The 22,163-nt window shown below is 40.9% G+C and overlaps 1 protein-coding gene across 6 annotated transcripts in view; it reads right to left on the reverse strand.

Moving 5' to 3' along the window:
* Positions 1 to 673: 673 nt before the first annotated feature.
* The window catches only part of fndc1 (fibronectin type III domain containing 1), a 35,368-nt gene continuing 13,878 nt past the window's right edge, over positions 674 to 22,163 (reverse strand). For 3 of the 6 annotated variants that reach the window (XM_035995402.1, XM_031322206.2, XM_035995401.1), the window contains 17 exons: positions 21,914 to 22,031; positions 21,609 to 21,796; positions 20,902 to 21,009; positions 20,334 to 20,516; positions 17,701 to 20,241; positions 17,498 to 17,613; positions 16,720 to 16,831; positions 16,226 to 16,549; positions 14,436 to 14,510; positions 13,263 to 13,409; positions 10,077 to 10,313; positions 7,953 to 8,061; positions 4,972 to 5,051; positions 4,630 to 4,659; positions 2,840 to 3,001; positions 2,612 to 2,734; positions 674 to 1,467 (listed from right to left, as the gene is read on the reverse strand). In XM_035995402.1, the coding sequence (XP_035851295.1) occupies positions 1,352 to 1,467; positions 2,612 to 2,734; positions 2,840 to 3,001; positions 4,630 to 4,659; positions 4,972 to 5,051; positions 7,953 to 8,061; positions 10,077 to 10,313; positions 13,263 to 13,409; positions 14,436 to 14,510; positions 16,226 to 16,549; positions 16,720 to 16,831; positions 17,498 to 17,613; positions 17,701 to 20,241; positions 20,334 to 20,516; positions 20,902 to 21,009; positions 21,609 to 21,796; positions 21,914 to 22,031 (4,769 nt within the window). In that variant the 3' untranslated portion in view covers positions 674 to 1,351. The remainder of the gene's footprint in view (positions 1,468 to 2,611; positions 2,735 to 2,839; positions 3,002 to 4,629; positions 4,660 to 4,971; positions 5,052 to 7,952; positions 8,062 to 10,076; positions 10,314 to 13,262; positions 13,410 to 14,435; positions 14,511 to 16,225; positions 16,550 to 16,719; positions 16,832 to 17,497; positions 17,614 to 17,700; positions 20,242 to 20,333; positions 20,517 to 20,901; positions 21,010 to 21,608; positions 21,797 to 21,913; positions 22,032 to 22,163) is intronic. The other 3 variants (XM_035995403.1, XM_031322207.2, XM_031322208.2) reach the window with 3 other exon arrangements.

A 22,163-nucleotide genomic window follows, 5' to 3' on the forward strand; every position in this document is an offset into this window, starting at 1 on the left:
CATTAGTAATTAAACTTAAACAGCTAATGTAAGTTGAAACTGCCTGCGAGCTTCTCCTGTACTATACGGTAATTCCTCTACTATGCGACAGTAAGTCGCGTGGTTATGACACAACCGTTAGCCTATTTTTACAAAAATGCCTGCTACGGAGCCATAACATGAGATACAAGGTAATGGAGCCTTTTATACATTGTCGTGTTTCTTTAGAAATAAACAATGGACAAATAAAGTCTTTAAATGCTTCAGATGTAAAGTTATTCGCTGTCAAAGTGACGTCAAAATGAATGGCAGACAATGGAATACTAACGATGGGTGAGTGCTTGTTAGCATCAAAATGGCGCCATAGGAGGTATGTGTTGTGAGGAGAGGCTTACCCCCTTGATATTTATGGGGCAGTGTGTTAATACTCTACACATGGCTGATGGTTTCCTCCACGTTTGCTCCCTTGCCAATGAATTGATATTTCCTCTCTTTCCACCTCACCTGCTTCTGTCCACAATATGTTGTTTTTAACATTTCATCTGATTTTAACAGTTGCTGTGCCAGCTGGCTCCACCAATATTGTTCTGTTAGTCAAATCTTCCATTAGGTTGATCTGGATCACGTGTGGAAGCTTTTGCTAGAAAAGAATGTGGCAGCAGGAGAATATGATGTGATTCATTTTTTGGATTGCTGTGGTTTCCTTAACACGTTTATTCAATCTCTCACAATTCCTGAGCAAATATTTGATCTTTTATTCTTTGTCCGTATACTTACAAAACTTACACAGTAACTTTTAATGAATTCTGGTGAATACCAAAAAGGTGTTAAACACAAATAAACAGTTTGATGGTTTAGGAACACAAATAAACAAACAAAAAGCAGCTGTCAGAAGCTGTTACATTATGAAATACAAATCTCATGATTGAAAATTAACAGACCTATACACACCTTGAGTACCCATTCTTACAGTTTGCTTTGCAGCTTGTGCTTTGGTCCAATGTCACTGGTTTGACCGTGTGTGCATTATTGATGAGATAAATAACACTGGGTGAGGACCTGTCTCTGGGATAGCTGGGAATAGTACAAGAACACTTTAAGACAAGAGTTACACTAAGCAAGAGCACACATGCTTCTTTTTTCCCCTCATATACAGACTGCTTAATATAAAAAAGTGCATTGTAATGATAAACATTAAGTTGTTTAAAAAGTACTATATTCTCTTTCTGTGAAGCTGTAATAAATTTGTAGTGGTGTCATTTCACTGTGGCAGGCAAAAGTCTGTTTTAAGGGCAAGACCAGTGAAGATAAGAGCCTGCAGCAGGATGCAGAAGGGTTGCCTTTGGTAACAATGTCTCCTAATCCTCCTGTGTTACCACTTCCCGGGGATGGGCACCCCGCATTCATACCAGCCCACGAATGGATGGGCTGTGCGTCGGCCAATAACTCCAAATGAAACTGGCTCCTGTCTGTAGGCGCGATAAAATCCTGCAAAGGAAAGAAATGATAATGTTGTCCATAGCCATTTACAGAAAAGTATCAGGAGACTTGCAATAAAGAGTGAGCATGTCTGGATATAATCATCATTTAGCACTTGATAGCAATTACTTAGTTATTTCTCTGCTTGACTTCATGACAATTCTTCAAGAGACTCTTACATCTGAAATCATGACATTTGTGAAGCTCTATTATTCTCTTATTCAGTAAATCCTATGAAAAACTGACTTGGTCCTACTAATAAGTATGGTCTGTGAATCCAAAGTCTGCTCTTATTCCTCTTTGCCGTAGAGCTTCATTTTGTATCAAAAACTATAAAAAAAAAAATAAATAAAAAAAAACACACATCAATGAGCCACACTGTTGCACTGGGTAACCTGTTCCTTATGATGAACATGGGCATTGTAGTTTATTTTGAATCAATCCCACATACAACGTACTGTCCTGTCCTGTCCTATCCTGTCCCATCGTGTCCCAAATTTGTATTAATCCGCAGCAGAAAATAGTACACATGCACTATCACTACTGGTTGAGTAATGTTTGCTAAATACTGCAGTACCCAAGGTAGGAAAGTCAAAGTATTGACAGACGAGCTGATGCATCATTAGTTGTAGTTTTTGCATTGGCTTTGTTGACAATAAGAACATTATAGAACTGGGACAGCATTCACTTTTACAGTAAATATAAGCCAGCACACAGTATCTACAACATTGTAAATCAGTTTCCAAAAAAGCAAGGCTTTCACAAGGTTTCTGGAAAATCAAATCCAGAGGGCAAAGAGTAAGCAAATATTGTAAATTGTGAAAGATTATTGTTTTCTTGCGTTGTGGTGAATTGTGTTGGATTTATCCCAAGCAAGATTAAAGTATTCTCATGATGTACTGATATGATCTGAAAGCAATATTTGCTAGGAAGTTATGGCATTAGTCTAGGAAGTTAAGTGGTCTCCAGTAATGAAAAGCATTTGGGATTTGGGCTAAAACATGCAAAACCCTGCTAGGTGCTTTAAAAAGTATTTATTTAAACATTACTCTGATTAGATCAATGCAGCTGGACCACTTAGGAGCCTAAGGAGACTGTGTGGAACAAATGAATAGGTTAGGGCTAAATATCAACAAATGTGCAATTTGTTTACCTTGTGCTGAGGGCAGATTATTTGAGAGGTAGGCCGGACCTGTCCTTCCGTCCCTGTAGGAGTCCACAAACTGGCAATGGTCGTCTCCCTGGCCAAATGTATCTCCTATACTGTAAAAGGGCTCTGTGGAGGGAAAAGAGGAAGTGGGTATCATAATTAGGATTTTATTTTTTATGATAGCACTGGGAAAAATACTGAACTGGTTTTACATAGAAGTGAAGTCATCACCTCTAAGACCATCTCCCATGAAGATCTTGTATCGCAGAGAGTTACACAAAACCACACCCACAAACTTCCTGTACCATGTCCGCTTGACGTACTGGCTGCCCTTACAGCTGCTGTGGGCTGAGTTATACTTGAAGGTAAAGGGGATCCAGATTGGTTCTCCACCTGAGGAGCAGAGGAGGAGATGCATCATGGTGGTAAAATATGCATCTTATGAAAAGCCACATCATGCAGAGAAGGGTGAGAGCATAGAGAGACTAAAATCCATTTTCTATGTAAAGCTGAACAGTAAAAAATAAAACTGTTATTCTTACGGTTAAATATGAAACAGTCAGTTCCTAAGGTAGCCAGAAGGCAGCCAAATCCAGTTTTTATCTTGAACCTAGATGATGATTTATACATCAATGCCAAAATACATGTTTAATCTTCTGATCCTTTATGAACCATCCAGACCTCTCAGACTGTCTGTCAAAAGGCTGCCCACTGACTTACAGTATCTCACAAAAGTGAGTACACCCCTCCCATTTTAGTAAATATTTCATTATATCTTTTAATGGGAGAAACACTGAAGAAATTACACTTTGCTACAATGTAAAGTATTAAGTGTACAGCTTGTATAACAGTGTAAATGTGCTGTCCCCCTCAACACACAGCCATTAATGTCTAAACCGCTGGCAACAAAAGTGAGTACACCCCTATGTTAAATTCCCATAGAGGTAGGCAGATTTTTATTTTTAAAGGCCAGTTATTTCATGGATCCAGGATACTATGCATCCTGATAAAGTTCCCTTGGCCTTTGGAATTAAAATAGCCCCACATCATCACATACCCTTCACCATACCTAGAGATTGGCATGGTTTTATGTCAGTTAGCCTAATAGCTGGTTTGATTTGCATTGAGAGATGATTTTATGGAAAGTACCCCATGCCAATCTCTAGGTATGGTGAAGGGCATGTGATGATGTGGGGCTATTTTAATTCCAAAGGCCAAGGGAACTTTATCATGCATAACTTTATCTGATGCATAGTATCTTTATGCATATTATGCAAACGCACAAACATCTTTGACAAGGACGCTCTAAATTTGGTGATGAAAGAATCATGCTAAATGGGACATGTTGTAGAAATAAAGTTATGACTGCTCTCTTGTGAACAAACTATGTAATGGGTACACTGTTTCTAAAATACTTAAAACATATATTTGGGATATATGTACTGCAGTGTCTTACATAATACTTATTGGCCAACATATTGTAGCGCTAGCTAGCTGAATGACGAGGACACGGTGGCCGAAGTTTTTACCCGGAGGACCGAGTTTTATTACCCTAGAATACAGGCTAATAACAGGGTTGGAAGAGTGCCCCAAACAACAAAAAGGCTGGTGGCCGTAACTAGCTAGTAAGCTTAAATGTTGGTAACGTTAACACTCAGGTGGTCTTTTCTCAGACTTATCTCTGTCTGACCCCTTTTTCCTTTCCACTCTCACTTCCCTTCTCATCCCTCCCCTTTTCTGAACCTGACCAATCAGCTGAACTAGGGGCAACATCTTCCCCCCAATGAACACCACAAGAGTCTCTCCTATGTTAGTCCTGAAAAGTCGCTCCATATACAAAGTGTGATGTTTCTGCAATAAGCTGTTATTGGCTGATGTATCATCCTGGCTTATTCAGAGTGACGCTTGCCTAGCAATCAGGGCTTTTTAGAATTATGGCTCCCTCTTTAAAACCAGCAGCTTCGGTAAGATATGGCTTGTTGACCTTAAATTAAAGACGTGCAGTCAGTGTATGGACTTACCAGGCGGTCTTTCGATGAGAAGAGGATCGTCTGAAAGAAAGAATGCAATCATTTCACAAGGGAGGAAAAGCACACAGGCAGCACTGCAGGTTAATGCATTCACCTGATTTTGAGAATGAAAGACCCATAATGCACGTAGTGCAGAGTACATCTGGTAGTCTGCTTTTACTGCAAGGATGGTTTTATATTTGAATGTCTTGCATTGCAATACAACGAACGTCACCATGACATTTTTCTTGCATGCTGCAGTACAGAAAATTAAAGCCAGTTTGACTGAGGGTTGACATGTAGTCAATAGGGCGTCTCTAAGTTTATCTTTGCAGGCGTTGACAGGATACACACCTGATTCGGTGACATAGGTGAGTGTATCGCTGAAGGGTCCCAAACCAAACACATTCTTGGCCTGCACTTTGAAGTAGTACCTGAACAAAAATAAACCACAATGTAAGGATTTAATGAGAGATTTAGTAGTGAAAGTGTCATTCTGCCAGCGTTGTTGTGACTGGATGAAGGTGAGGAAAATGTTAATGACCATAGCAGATGACTGGGCATGCTTCACTCAGGCTGATTTAAGAGTAGTCTGTTTTATATTCATATGAATCCAAAGTGAGCGCAGCACAATAAAATTGGTATTTGGCTCATGTTGAAGGGAGAAGAAGGGAAGGAGATGGGAGGGAACGGCGGTGAGGGGAAAAAGAGACATTTAGACAAGTGGAGATTAACAGATAGAGGATAGAGGATAAGAATGAAAGACAGAAAAATAAGGGGTGTGAAAAAAGTAAACACAGGGGTAGGTGTATGCTGAAAGGGAATGGATGCATGGGAAGAGGTTGAAAGACAGAAGGAGTCTTCAAAAGAGAAATTTCTCACAGAGAGCTTTAATATGGCAGTGAGCTCACTTTGTCTCCGGGTGGTGGAGGAATTATTAAATCCTATCAGATTAAAAACACCAGTGACAACTTTGAGAGTTTGCTAACTTTTTCCACTGAAGCTGGCTGATGTGTTACAGCATGTGTATTCATTAATGCAGTATTGTGTGCATATGTGCTCCCTTTCACTCTGCAAGGTCACATACAGTAAGTTCATGGTCGGTCAAATCCAAGCCAAAAACTTTCACCATGTACAGCCACGAGGCCTGGATCCAATCATTCCAACCACGTGACAACAGTGACCAAAATATATATCACCAGAGAGAGAGAGAGAGGGAGAATACGGCAAGGCAGCTGCAGAGAGATGATGTAATGAAAGAAGAAATTGGAGAAGGTAGAAAAAAAAGAAAATGTGAGTCAATTTAAAAACAGAAAATAGACCACAAAATGCTACATTGAGCCGAGCTAGCCATTTGAAACTTTCAACACAGAGAGCTCTCAGCTTCATTTAGAGAATCGCTCATGTGGCAACTGCACACACACCATGAGCTAAATTCAGCCTGGCCACATTACATGCTCCTCAGTATATATGATAGTTCAGCCACAAAAACCTGCAAACTTGTACTATTGTAAATCGTAAGTGGATTATAAATTGATATCAATATAATTTTTTGGGCATTTTTAGGCCTTTATTGACAGGACAGCTGAAGAAATGAAAGACGGGGGAATGACATGCAGCAAAGGGCCGCAGGTTGGAATTGAACCCGGGCCCGCTGTGTCGAGAAGTAAACCTCTATGTATGGGTGCCCGCTCTACCAACTGAGCTATCTGGGCACTCAAATTGATATCTATTCTAAAGGCATTTAATGACATTCATATTGTTTGAAAAGAAGTGGAAAAACAAGCATGAAGGTTTTAAATTAACAACGTATCGTAGCATATATCTTATATACAATCTTAATTTATTTAGAGATCAAGATTCCGTTTGCAAGAGACCTGGATACAGCAGAAGAGACAGGAAGACTACGGCTGCAACTAAGGATTATTTTTATCGATTCATTCGGTTATTTTTTTATGGTCTATAAAACATCAAAGAACAGTGAAAACGGCCATCGCTATTTCCTGGAGCTCAAAGTGACGTCATCATATGTCTTGTTTTGTCCGACCAACAAAGATAATTAATTTATAATAATTCAAGACAAAGAAAAGCAGCAAAGTCTTGTCCACATATGAGTTTGAATACATATGTGTGTGTTAAGGACTATAGTAGCCATAAGGAGCCTGCAGCATGGGAAATACCATCACTCTCGCATAAACCATTTCAGGATCAACCGTAACCACGGGAGACGCACTATCGTGAATACAAACTGGTCGCCAGGGAGGGAATCCCATGGAAATCTCATGGAAAACTTTACCCGATGCACGCAGCTCTGTTTGTGTTGAGCAGCAGGTGTTTCCTAAGGTGAGACACCTATCATAACACCTCAAGCAGATTCGTGCCTCCACCGGGCAAGAGGATGAACTCACACATCTGAAACAGTTTTTCCACCGGATTGTTATTTGACATACAGCTTGATAGCAGTTTCACCTGTCTGCCATTCATTCAGCTGTCTTCTGATGCATGCCCAGTGCTTCATCAAGATGTTTTTATGGTACATACACAATGGTCCCACATAAAATTGATCAAAAACTACATTCGCTGAGAAACTAAAGAAAAAACTTTTACCTGCGTCATTTACACTTCCGACTTTCAAGTTTCATGCACAGTGTTCAATCGAGCAAGAAATAGGTTTTTAGGCAGTACTCTCCCTTCCTCTCTTGGGTCTACGTGCTAAGAGCTGTTTCCATGCATTTATTTTGAAAACCGTAACCCGTGTCTTGTAAGACAGTGTTTTGGAAACACGCTCTAATAACTGTAACAGACCCAGGTGACTGTATCTCAGATAATGTGTGCTGAATTTACGTTCCACTACATTTTAGAGTTTTACAGCATGTCACATGTTGGTGCAGATTCAAATGTGGTTTTTGACCTGCCTCCATTTAGCCAAGGTGATTTACTTCACTCTGAGGGTTGACTGATCTGTTATACAAGCATTACAGTATCAGTATCCAACTCACACTCTGCTCTGATCAGTGTCTGCATGGTTTGATATCAAAATTAGAAACATATACATATGCTAAATAGGCTGCCAACAGATACATGCATACATGAACTCAGCAGCAACCTCATCATAAACATTACATGCAGGTCAGAGTAAGGGATCTTTTAACCAAGCAAATCCTTGTTTGTAAGTTCAGGTTCTCTTTTTCTATCACACCCATTATGTGTGAGACGATACTGTGTGAATCACTGAACCTGAAAGCGGTGTACATGTGCTCACACCAACTTCTGTATAAGTGTGGGTATTGATGATATACAATGTTATAAACATGCACCAGGTGGTAATGTGTTACCTAGAGTTGGGTTTGAGATTCTCCACAGGTAGGTGTGTCCCGTTGGCGGGTCGAGAGGACCATCTATTGTTGAGGACATCATCATATGAAGCACTGTGGACCATGTAGCCTGCAGGAAACAATATAGAATTAAAGGGCAAAGCTCAAGTTGTTCGAAAAAGATAAAATTGGATTCACTCTCATGTTCATATAAAGTTGTAAGTGAAACACAACAATATGCTAAGGGTCAACATTATAGGAATACTTTGACATTTTGAGACTTAGAGTTAGATGAGACAGTCGATACCACTCTCATGTCAATAAGATAAACATGAAGCTAACACCAGCAGCTTTTTGTTTCATCAACCTTGAACTCGCATGACCTATGATTATTTATAAAGTATCAACATTTATTTTATGCTTTCAATTATTTCCTGAGAGTAGGTGGTCCCCCATATACATTTAACTCTGAAGAAAAACTGCCGCCCTGGCATTTTCTGTAGCTCATGCTGACTCTCCTCCAACCTGGTCGTCTGTTTTCTTCTTCTTCTCAGTCACGCAGACCATTCCTTAGAATCCGGTAAGCAACCTCAGGTCACGCAGCTCTAGATCACTCACTTTGGCTCTGCCGCACATTAAACTACCAACTGTTTCTATTGGACTTTTGAGTCTGAGTTTCTATTTTTATTGGAGCCTCACCAACACAGCTGGCTGCTGACAGGAGTGAAGGGAAATACTAGCTACTTTGTTTTTCTTCTTTTGGTTTTTTATTCCTAGCATTCTATGTTAAACTGAGGATAGATAGAGTAGTGTGTAGACTCGATCTTTTTCTGCTTTAGGTATAAATGTATTAAATGTTCTAGAAGGAGTTGGTCCTTTGAGCCAAATGCAACACTTATAATACTTATAATACTCAGTGACTGATGTGCATGTTTTGCCCGAAACCATTAAACAAAAGGTCATCAATGCAATGTAAATGGTCCAGACGTTGGGTTCAGGTAAAAACTCATGCCAATGTCCCTCATCTATTCCAGACCACTTACTAACAGCTGTTTCCATCCAGTTGTTTTGAAAGCTGTGACTCGTAACTTGTAAGACACAGCTGTGCAAATATGCCCAATAATATGTCTTGCAATACAATACTACATTTTAACGAAATTCACATTAAAAGTTTTTTTTATAAAATATAAAAGGTAAAGGTTCTCAGAGTTTGGGTCAACTTATCTTTGATATCACACATAACATCAGAGAAACATCAGTACATCAGTGTCCCGACACTTTAGAGAAATGACTGTATGGAATGCAGCATGGTATGTAAGATAAAACAAATTCACAGAGAAAGTATTTGAAATGGAATCAAATAGTGATTAGGTGCTAAAATGTCCAGACAAATGAAGTGCAAAAATGCATTAAAGTAATATGAAGTGTCAAGATAGTCTGTAAGCAGAGAGGAAACACCAAGGAGAACAGATGGAAAGAAAAAGAGGAAAAAAACACCGGTAGCCTACGGACCAACTATCTGTTTTACACATCAGTGGACAGACTAGCCCACAGCATGACCAGGAGCTTGTGTTTTCCTGCCAAAGAAAACGTACTGGCTCTCTAGTTGGCCAGACTGCTACCTCTGATAATCCACCACGTCTCATACAGTATGCTGTTATCTTCACTCTCTTATGTGTCCCTTTTTTCCCCATGTGTCACTTTCTAGGTCATAGGAATTTTGCTCTGCAGGAGCTAAAGAGTATTATTCCATCTGTTTTTTTATGATTTATTCACAATGAACTGCTGGAGTGGGTTCTTAAAATCGAAGTCTGAAGGGATGCTGGTAACATGTTAAAGGTATATCCTAAACCACAACACGTGAAAGGTTAAATAACGGCAGACAAGTATGTGTGGACTGTAACGTTAGTCTAAGTAATACATGAAACAAGGTTTAATGACACCCGACTGGAGAATTTGTCTCACATACTGCACTAATTTGCATTTTCTTTTGCCGGATGGATGGATGGAACTATCACAGCATAGAAATAAAACTTAATTATTTATTACAGTTTTGACTAAATAAATACACAAGTCAAAACAAACACCAAGGATTTTTTTTTTTTTTTTTTAGTTGAATTTTCTTTCTGGAAAAACACATCTTACCTGACACCATATCATCTTTCAGCGGGCGGCCCCAGTCCAGGATGATAAATGAGTGGCAGCCCTCCATGGCGACCACGGTGAAGTTATGAGGCTTGTCCTTGGGAGGCTGTTTCTGATTGGCTGAAATGCTGTCCTTCTCTATCAGGTCTTCTAGGACGTCGACCTGAAGATACTCCAGAGCCTCCGTCAAGGAGCAAGGAGAAGCAGGGTCTTTCCGGATGTAGTTCACATAGGGAGCTGAAGCCAGGAAAAAGTGATGGAAAAGAGTTGAGAATATTTATTTTGCATTATTTACAAAACAATCATTGATCTTAATGGTCATACTTTTTTTAATTTTGTCAGTCATTTTGAAATAATTTGCGGTTTGTTCATAGTCATTTATAAACAGGGGTGTCAGAAGTCACCTCCCTATCTTTCCTTTCCTCCCCTTTTTGTCTCTTTTGTTTGTTTTCAGACTCTGGAAATGCCAGCTGGACCTACAGCTGTGAAAGCTTCAGATTTCGCACAATTCCTAGTCTGGCTGATTTGGAGGGAACCACTGGAGCCTGGAGTCTCTCCCACTTCCCCAGATGATTGACCCTCTGCGAAGGCCAAGAGTCTAACACATGTCAGTATCTACACGTCTGTGAGGCTGTATGGGTTTAGGTTACAAGCTCCTACTGTATATGTATACGCAAACATGTGGCTCATTATGCATTCATACACTGAAATACATGATCTGTACAGTGTCCACATGTCCAGGATAAATGCAGGCTCATGCTCACAGAAGATCCAGATGTTTTGCTTTGTTCCTGTGTTCTTCTGTCTGTCTGTCTGTCTGTCTTCTTCTGCTTGTTGAAAACCAAATCCAAAAACACTGACGAAAACTGCCGTGTGTGAGCCAGGCGTGGATCAAATATCACTGGGAAACAGCATCAGGACAGTTCACATAATGTCAACTCTGTTATCAGTCTAGTAAGGCATAAATAAGCATTCTAATAGTCCAAACATCCTCGTACTCATTTTCTAGTCCAATGCGGCAAACTCCATCCATCTGGATTTGACTGTAAAGCAGATTCACGCAACTGCTAATAATTATTAGTTAGTACTTTCTGTCCCACGTCTTGTCTTGAGCAAAAATTATTCAAACCAGATAAAGGGGGGCAGTCTCTGTCAGACAGTTCATGCTAAGTATGTCAGTAGACTGGCAGGCTGCTGAAGTGAACCTGAAATATATTAAACTAATAAATAGGAAATAGGATGTCTTCACATTGAGCCAACACAGCTTTCTCTCTATGCTGATGGCAGCTCCTTAACTTTTATGTTTTCCACTGATCTCTCTCTTGCCTGGTTTTATCTCAGGGAGAGTAATAGCTTTCAGATGGGTCTATGTGAGGTGATCACAATTCAGTCATTGTTTACCAAGATAAATGGTGCCCAGAGTAAGCCATGTAGTTGTCCCACTGTTGCTTTTCCCCACAAAGATCAATTTAACAGTGACAGTGACACATTGCATTTAATCATTAAATAAAAGTAAAGAAACAATTACTCAAGGTTTTATTCACATTGCTACACAACTTGCTTCTGTGGCTCTTAGTCAAGTCACTGCAGTATTCTTACATGTTGATAGAACTCTTCCAATTCCAGTTATTACAAGGCTACAGCTTCTCTAACTTAATGAAATAGTCATAAAGTAAGGTTTTTATATCTTGGTTTTTAAGTAACTAGCAATGATATAAGTGGAATAATCCACTGTGACTTGTACAGTTATGAACTAAAACTTCCAAAGCTATACAGTGAGTACTTACTGGCATGGCAATTTGAGGGAGGATGAGGCGGGATGCTATCCCTCTTGTTAGCAACATGTGTTGAATATGTTAGTCTAGTCTGCCTGACTCATAGATCATTTATCTGACTGAGGTTTGTGCAAGTTAGAATCTATGGCCCCGACCATGGCTCTGATATATCAGAAGCCTAACTGTGTATTGATAAATGCCTGGCACTGTCCGTGGTGCTAAAGTAGCAGAAGGATTTGCAATTGCGAGTCCCGCCCTTTTGTCAGTTTTGTCTTGGAGGCGCTTCGCCAGTCGCGTGTACACGAAACAAACCGGGTCCATCCCCACTGTTAAAAATTAACAAATCGCCTTCTGCTTACTAGTATTCATCTGTAAATGTTTGTACTATTAAAGTCTGTGGTTACAATATTTTCACAATTGTTATTTCAACGGCTAAAATATAACAAAAACTACAGTCCTTAAACAAAGCACTATTGAAAGGATCTCTGAAATTATGTATTTTTTAGAAGGTTGGAGTCAAGTAGATGCTGTTTTTATTTCTGTCAGGAGAATATTGTGGTCTGTTTGTGCAACCAGATGAGGTGATATGGTATGCGAGGCCAAAGTAAGCACATAGGAAGAGTAAAAACAAAGCAGGGGGCTGAAGTTAACTGGGATCAAGTCTGGAGACCCTGAACAATTCGTCCTCAGTGAACTTTGTTATTATTTTCCAATTTTGGATGCATGGAATCAATTTTTAGATTATTAGAGGTACACTTATTCCCACAAATCGTTGGTTGAGTGCTGCAATTATGATATGGATAAGGAAAAAATAACTTATACTACAATAAAGTTTTGTTTTTTGGCTGATGGTTACTGTAAAATCTGTGAGGGTCATATATTTATGAGGTATTGCTGAGAAAGCCAATATAGAGGTTCAAATTTATTACTCTCCCACAAAACAAAACAGAACTCCCATCAGTGTATCATTATTTACAGCATAGCGAAACATTCATCACACCCACTCATGAACGGTAACACAAAAGAAAACATGTAATCTTCCGACGCCAAGCATGCATGGTTAATCATGCTCTTTGACTTTCTTTGCAAGAGACGTATACTATTTATTTTTCTGTCAGGTAAAGATAATATGTGTTTTCTCCTGGTTTTTACACTCAACTACACTTACAGGAACAAATAAAAATAATATATATAATTATTATATATAATTATATCATTATATAGTATAGTACTATATAGTATATATGTATACTATAGTATAGTATACCAACAGAAAAGTGTACTATCTTGCTCCTTGGCAGATTAAAGTTTGAAAATCGATCCATCATGCATAACGGAAATGTGATATTAAATATACTGTTAAAATTTGAACCAAACAGAGAAAGAGGAGAGGACATTTATGCAAGAGTACCTGTGAATCGCTTCTTCCCACTGAGGTCAAACTCAGATGACGGGCCGTGGTTGGAGGGTTTGGTGTCTGGCTCCAGAGTCGGGATTTCTGTGGTGGTGGTTGTGCTGGTGGTTGTGGGTGGCAGGGTGGTCTGGACAAAAAGCTCATCTAGCAACAACACGTGTCAGTGAGCTTTTGATTTAAATAGATTTATATTATTTACATCCTAACTCAATAACAAGTTGCTGTGTTTCATTTATCCTGTAATTGGCACCATGATCTATGGAATAAGAGTGTCAAATTGGTTCAATTAATTGTGGGCAGATGTGATCTCACTTTGAAATAACCCCTTTTCCCCTAAACACCCAAAGCTGTATTCTTATGTAATGTTTTGCTACCCATATTCTCCATGTGAGGGGGACCTGAAGACAACGACCATTTCACAAGTCTCCAAGGCTAAAAAAAATGGGAAGGGATTCAGTGGGTGATATCCAATTTGTTGCTTCTGCTTTCATCACAGTTTTTTCCTGGGCCGCATCAGTGGGCCTTGGCATTACATCATGGTCCACACAGATGCAACCAGCTTTGAGCCATGGCAGGGAAATGCTAAGAAAATATTGTAATGCCCAATTTGTCTTTTCTAGCAAAATCCCCAAAAAGAAAGAAAAATATAAAATGCTGCTCACATGCAACCGATTCCTTGAGAGATCCAAACACCTATAGTGAAATTAGTACAAAGGCTCACATCAACCAAACGCTGCACTTTTCCATTCAGTTAGTGTTTGGCTGAAGCCGGGGTTCATCTATTACATTACAAAGCAACGTTAAGAACAGCAAATACATTGCATTAAATCATAAGCCAGGGAATTCTCTTCAGCTTAGTAATGTAGTCCACAAGGTCCAGTTTTGGGAATAAAAGTGATTAAAAACAGCCCATAATGGAAAATATCCAAAACCCCCAGCCATGAACGAAGACCAAGCCAAACAAATGTACAAGAAGAGAAACAAAGTGAAGACCACAGGCAAGGCAAAGAGGAAGAGACAGGAAGAGCTAGCAAACACATCCACTGACAGATTAACAGGAAATAAACAAACAGTGCAGTAAACAGTCAACAAACAATGAACATATAGTGCAGTTCAGTCCATCCTAGCCCAGTGGCGGCAGGCCGGTCCGAAGCCAAACTCAGCCAATACCTTTCTTAAGAGCTAAAGCATCAGGCACCATGGTCACTGAAACCATGTGGTCCATTTCCATTCCTGAGGATTCCTCTGTCAGAGAAGTAGAACAAGCTGTAGCATCAATCTCACATGAGCATGTACACATTTCTGAGCTGGCATACACACATAGACATGTACACCCAGGCAACCATATAGAAAAATCTACTTAAATACATACTGTAGGTACAAGCACATATTTTGACACCAACGTAACCCTGGCTGTCTCAGTTTGCTGTTTATGCGTGTTACTGCAGCATTAATAATGGGCACTCTAAGGGACAGAGCTTCCACAGTGGGAAAAATAATAATTATCATAGTATTTTGTTACAGTGGGAAAATTTATTATACCGAATGTCATCATAACATTATAATGAGTTTTTGCGGTATAATGACCTTTTTATGGGACTTTATCCATTATTAAAATGGAAACGATATCCCAGAAACTACACTAAAGATATAAATCAGCATCAGTATGGTTATTTCTGAAAAAAAAAAAAAAAATTCGTAGGATCCACACACTAAGAATCTATTTATTGCTTGTTAAGATTGCATTGTATCGGTCCAGGCCGGGCCCTTGATCAAGCATTTGTGTTTTTTTATAATCATTAATTAATTAGCCTAATTCGGTGAGGAGAAAGCTATGTCTCTCCAGCTTCTCCCGTAGCTCTGGGTATATGTCCTGCACTGACTTGAGTGTGAGGTAAACTGTGCTACATCGTGTCTCCCCCATCTGCATCACTGTTGTCGGCCAGTGCGTCAGCATGCAGACCGTGGCGAAGGACAGTATTAATTAGGTGATTGAGACAAGAAAGTCTCCTATATGGTTCCAGGGCTTTGATTATGTTGCTTGATCTGTTACCCACACTATTCGGCTGAGGGAGCTAGGGTCGAGTTTTTTTTTTCTTCCGTTTTTTCATTCGGATCCATTTGCGATCCATTCCATTCTGAATAAACAAACAGCGCAGTTTAGCCTGCTTCGTCCTTGTTGCATTGTTCATTAAGATAATTCTAAACAGATTTCTGTAGTTCAAACAACTCAGAATTGTAGTTGAGAACATCAGTTATAACGGCCCACGTATTCAAAAATTGTCGGGTTTAAATCGGGCTCGGGCTCATAATTACAGTTAATTATGAGCATGAACCACATGTAAGTCTCCACATCTGGGGCCTGGCTGTGGTATCAGAGTACTGTGGCTTAAACACACTACGACACGTGCATGGGCTCGGGTAGGGTTGGGCTTGATTTTTTGGGCCTGATCTAAGCTCTAATGGCAATATGCAACTGACAGCCCATAGTGTGTTTAAGCCACAGTACTCTGATACCACAGCCAGGCCCCAGATGTGGAGACTTACATGTGGTTCATGTGGTCTTACACACACACACACACACACACACACACACACACACACACACACACACACACACACACACACTAAGCAGATCACACAGTTAAGACACACACAGTCATAGAGTTATAGAACTTTGTGGGTACAGACAGGAAGCACTTATGGCCTTGGTCTAGATGGATATGACAAACAATACAACAGAGAGATTTAGTGAAGTCATATCTACTTTGTATATATGTTCACTATTCTGGCTCTAAAATGCTTCACTGAACTTGACTTCAGTTTTGTGGAAAAGCTATTTAGTTAGCAATATTGCAAGTTGGGGCAATGCAGTATTTTGTTTTAGATCAATCTTTAAAATGCTATCTGCAGTTATTTATGATGGATTTTGAGTACTTATGTCTTTTTTAAAGTCTCACCTTCTGGATAACAGTCCAATATTCCTTCTGGGTCCAGCACTGGATACCCATATTCATCTGTTTTGGAGAAGGTTCCAGGTGGACAGGTTGGGTATGGTTGTGCAGTGGTGGACTCTTCTATGATCCACTCAGTGGTGGTGGGTTCAGGTGTGGTGGTAGGAGCCGTGGTGGTGGTGGACTTGAGGTGAGGAAGGTCCAAGCCAAGTACAGGTTTCCCTCCAATCATGAGGATCTTGTCTTTGGGGTTGACTACAGGCCGGCTGTCTCGGCCGTGACCAAACAGAGCTATACCGTCCTGGTTTACCAGGGGACTGCCCATGTGGTCTGATGGTCGGTGGAGTGGAGGAGCAAGGAAGAGTGGAAACAGAATATTCATGGCTTTGTCTTAAACAGTAAGCTAATAATAAGAATGATTGAATTTATTTTTTAATATATGTGTTGAAGCTGTATACTGTATGTTTAAATATCATGTAAGATTGATTGAAGCATATCACCAAAAATCGTGCGTCCATCCTCTCCAACCACCACTCTCTTAGGTTTGCCCTGGGAGTCCTGGAGAATTTGTCCATCCTGGTTCATAAGAACCCCCTTCTCCAAGTCTACCACCTAGAGAGACAACAAGATTTGCTAAATCTATACAGCAATCTTTATAGATAAAATGTGAACAATTGCCTCATCCTGACTGTGAGATCTGGTAATGTTATACTTTTCTTATTTCTTATGAACAGATTAATTCAACATTAGAATAGAAAAAATCGATCTGTGCCATATTAAAGACATCAGTTCAACATTTTAGTTTCGCTGAGGGTTAGATAAGAAGATTGATACCACTCTCATGTTTGTACAGTAAATAAATAATCTGTATCTGTACAGTAAATATGTTTCGGACTATATCTTGGACAGGCATAGCAAATTCTTGGATTCTTGTCGTCACCGTGAGGTTGCCAGTCTACCTGCAGAGACTAGAGCCAGGCTAGCTGTTTCCCAGTTTCCGGTCTCTATGCTAAGCTAAGCTAACCACCTCATGGCTGTAACTTCATATTTACCACACCGATATGAGAGTGGCATCAATCTTTTCATCTAATTTGGCAAGAAAGTGAATAAGTGTATTTCCCAAAATGTTTAATTATATCTTAAAAGTGATACAGTACAGTACCTTCTACAGTATTACATGCTACAACAAGCCAGTAACACAAGAAAGTACTTAATTGCTTTACAAAATAAGACAACTATTACAACTATGGTTACAATCAGTTAATTAAACATAGTTACCCATTTGGTTCCATCAGGTCCAGTGATAAACCTTTGAGGAACGGCCTTGCTGGTGCCATGAGAGGATGAGGTCTCTTTATCACTTGTTGCTGTCAGGTTGGGTCGTCCATTTTTACCTAACAATTATACGATTTAAGCAGAGTCATTTCGTTATCTATCATTTAGCTTTTTGTGGCAGCAACTTTTAATTACATCGACTTTACCGTTTCCATTGGCAGGCTTGGATTGTCCTCCATTGGTTGGTTTCCCTCTAACGATGGGATAGCGAGACCTTCCCCCCTGGCCCCTAAAGTTGTCTCCAGATAAAGATGCTGAGGACAATGATGTAGACTGGGAGTTGCCTCCAATTAATCCGCCTGTCTTTGTCACAGTAGTGCCACTGCCAATGTCACGATCTGAGGTCAAAACTGGCTGGGGCACATTTAAGGAAGAAGAGGAGTCAGATGATGATGAGGAGGAATCAGACTTTGAAGAACCCAGCCTTGAGTTCTGTGCTGGCTGTGGTCTGATGGGAAGCCTAGATTCACCATTCCTGTTAGCAATCAGAGGAGAGCGCACCTTACCGTTCACCCCCATACCAAGACGACGATAAGATTGAGTGCCTTCAGACGGTGAGCCAGGTCTTGTCCTGGAAAAAGATTCCCTTGTATCCACACTATCATTGTCCTTTATGTTTCTGTTAGGGTCAGCTGGAGTTATAGTAGGATTCTTTTGGGCCCCTGTGGGGTCTGCAACTTTATCATTTTTCCCACTGATGTCTCTACTCCTCTCATTGAGATAATCTTCATTATGACTGTTATCATTGTCATTAGAGGTTCCTCTATGGACATGCTCACTTAAGCCTCTGTGTCCACCTGAGGAATGATGGGAATCAGAGTTTGAAGAAGTGGCTGCTGAAGAGGAAGATGATGAGGTAGCAAGGTTTCTAGTGTCACTAGATGCTGTATTTTGATTGGTCAAAGAAGGCTTAACTGAACCCACTCCCACCCCATTCTTTAGTAAGTTTTCAGTTCCCAGATCTTCACTAGTCTGCTGTATCATGGATACTCCTGCAGCACCTGTGGCCCCTGAAACCCTTGTGGCTGTCCTCCTCAAGACGGGTCTGCCAGTCCCCATGGAGGATGATGTCCTGGTCAAGGGGGTCCTACCATCCTGCCTGGAAGATGAAGCTCTTGTCCCTGAACCAAACTTACGGCTAACTAGCCAAGGGAACTTTTCAGCAAATAAGGGGCTAATTCCAGTACGAGGAACCACAGGTTTTTCATTACTTCTCATCTCCTTTCCCTCTTCGTCGTCTTTCTCTTCCCTCCCTCTCTCCTCTGTGGGTTGTGGTATAGAGCTTGAAGTAGGCTCTTTGGTTACTTCTGCGTCTGTGCTTTTGTAATTAGTGTCTCGTTCAAGTGATGTGTGCGAACTCTGTGTGTTGTGTGAAGTTGCAGAGCTATGAGATCCTCTGTGTGAAGTTGACTGAGAAGAGCCTGCTGTGTCTGTGTTGGATGGGTGGTTTGAGCTGCTCTGTGAAGTGGATGGATTGGTGCCTGAGCTCTGCAAAGTTGTAGAGCCTTTAGACCTAGACCCTGATATGGACTGCGATTTGTCAACATTATATGCATCTAATTTTGCCTGGCTGTGGGTTCCATTTCCTGAAGGAGACCTAGATGTTGCTGAATTGAAAGTATGTGATGTTACATGGTTTGGGGTCCTGTCTGGTAAAGTGGACTGTGATGTTGCTGAACTACGTGTATTTGAAGTTGCTGTGTTCGAAGTCCTGTTCGGTAAATTCGACTGTGAGGTGACTGCAGGTCTGTAACCATTCAGCATTCGAGTTGAATTCCCTCTAAACAAAATTCCAGGACGTCTTCGAATGTAGCCATATCTAGAGCCCAATCCAGACCCATTGGTGCGCCCCGCTGAAGCCGAACCTCTACCAACAGATGTAGCTTCTGTCTGCTGTAAATTGGTTTCTTTTACAACTGTAGAGGAGGGATTTGTTAACCTGGACTTATCGTAGATGTCTTTGCTCTCTGGGTATGTGGAAGCCACATAGTCCTGTCTACTGGCTGCGGACTCTTGAATACGTGAGGAGGAGGATAATGAGGTTGTAGAAGGTGAAGTAGAAGATGAGGAGGAATCAGAAGAAGAGGAGGAAGTGGATGAGGAGGATGAAGTAGAAGAAGATGAAAAGGAAGAAGCAGCCTTGGATCCTGGTTTTTGATGGACCCTGATCTTAATGGGCCTTCTGGGTGGTGGATTGGGACGAGGTTTAGTTGGGGAGGGCGTCAAAACTTTGAGGCTGGGGGTCTCAGTAGTCAGAGCCTTTTCATCATATCCCACTTCATCTTCAAATTCAGGGGAAACATCGTTGTCTGGTTCTTTTCTCTCCGGTACAACCTCCATGGTTGTCGTCTCTTCTACCGGAGATGGCGTAGTGGGGTTTTTCTCTTCTTCTACTTCCTTATCTTCTCTAACTTGAGCTTTTCCTCTGGATGACCCTCTGTTCACTGTGTTTCTGACTGAGCCCCTTACAGAGGAGAAGATGCTGTGATAGGAGCGTGACTGGGAAAGTGGGCGTACACGGCCGTTGACAGGTGCAGCAGGGCGTGGCTGAGGGGTTGTGGTTGGTTCTTCTGTCGCATCTGTTGACTGCAGGTCAGGTTCATCATGGTCAGTATCCTGTTTGGAAAGAGTGTATCTAGTCCTGCTGCTGTCCTTGGTTTTTGAGAACGAAGAGGCAGCGCTGCTGGCTGGCAGTAGACAAAAATTGTTGTGAATTTAGGATTAATCAATTTTGAATCATACATGCACACACATACTGTATACAGTCAAATGTGCTTACATCCTGGCATGACAACACTGAGGACCTTGCTCTGTGGTCCCTGACCCCTCCTGTTGGTGGCTCTAATCTTGAAGATGTACCGGTCTCCTGGTGTGAGGCCATCTATGGTGGCTGTGGTGCCACGGTACGTCACACTTTTCATTCCAAATGGCTTCATAGCAGGAGCATAAGACAGGATGTACTCTGTGTGGAGGTAGAGCGTGAACAACTGTTGTGAAAAGAGATTGTGTGACCATTCAGGAGAAACTGGCCTTTGAAAATCTGAATTAAAAAGTCCATACAGGAAATGTTTTCCCTTTTTCTAACAAACCTATGTGACAATGGGTATGCATCAAGTTAATGTGACCTTAACACTCACATTACCCAGACGTATTTTCCGTGTTTAGTATTTTCATTATTGTATGAACCAATCAAATTATCTGACACAGTAAGTCAGAACAAAAATTTCAGGATCACTGGACAGCACTAATATGGAGGGCACTATCATTGCAGACATATAAATAAAACACAAATGATATATATACTGATTTCTTAGCAAAGTTAATTTATTTATTCCTCCTGGCCTCACCTCTTATCCTCCCATTGGGTTCTTCAGGTGGATCCCATGTTGCTACGACGGCAGTTCCTTTGCTTCGTAATGGCTTGACCTCAAAGTTCTCTGGTGGCCCAGATGGTGCTAACAAGTGAGGAAAATACAAGTGAATGGAAAGACAGCAGTGAGAGAGGGAGCAGCAGGACAGAAACCAGAAGCAGCGTAGCGGTAACAGGGTGAGGAAATTGCTGCTTAAGGAATGTAAAAACGAGTTTGTGCCAGGAGGCTTTTACTGGGGGAAGTTTTGCTGCCATACATTGTCAGGAACCTCCCCTTGAGATCATGTATGGAACTGCAGATGGATATCTGAGCTGTGAGCCAGACAGTAAATGCTGACGTTCCAATGAACCGCAGCTCAGGAGCTGCTATGATAGTACAAAAGCTGCAATTGTGACAGAGCTGCAGCCAAAGCTGGAATCAAATATCACATGGGAGCAATAGGCAGTGAATGTGATGAAGTGTGGTATGAGGAAATAAGTAGAAAAGAGCTAACTGACAGAGTTATGCAAGACGGAATTATTTTCTACACAAATGAATTCTCTTTTCATATTCTTGGGAAAATGCAGGGCTTTGGCTCTCTATAGCTATTCCTATTGACTCACTTCTCATAATTTTTCCTAAGGTGCATTGTGACCTACTAAATGATAAGCTATAAGCAGCAGGCAGTGGCTGCATGTGCATACCTGACTCAGGGGTCCTCTGAAAGACGGAGACGCTCCACTTTCCCTGATTTTCTCCCTGAGAGATTCTGACAGAGAACTCATACATGCCATCAGCAGACAGGGAGTCTATCATTATCCTCCTCTGGGTGCTGTCCTTGTACTCCCAGCGTGCTGACTCACCCTTCTCCCTGTACCTTACTGTGTAGGATCTGGATGAAGAAAAATAGGGATGTTTTATTCCAGTGGAAAGGGTTAGAATTATCTCTTACTCAGTCAATCTTTGCCTTTAAGTCACTTTCTTTCACACACAATTTAACAGTTCCCACCTGATTACCCCGGGGCCGACCTTCCCCAACTCAACAGCAGGGTCAACCCAGGAGATGAGGACTGACTGAGGAGACATGACCCTGACACTGATGTCCCGGGCCTCGTACTCCGGTGGCACTGGACACACAGACACACACAAGACATAGAGACAAACATTTCTAGCTCCAAACCAATATTAAAATAACCTCTGAGATTATTGAATTTGGATAAATGGTTTCTCACATTTTGGCATGACAACCAAATATATTC

Source organism: Sander lucioperca, chromosome 19, assembly GCF_008315115.2.
Source record: "Sander lucioperca isolate FBNREF2018 chromosome 19, SLUC_FBN_1.2, whole genome shotgun sequence".
NCBI lineage: Eukaryota > Metazoa > Chordata > Actinopteri > Perciformes > Percidae > Sander > Sander lucioperca.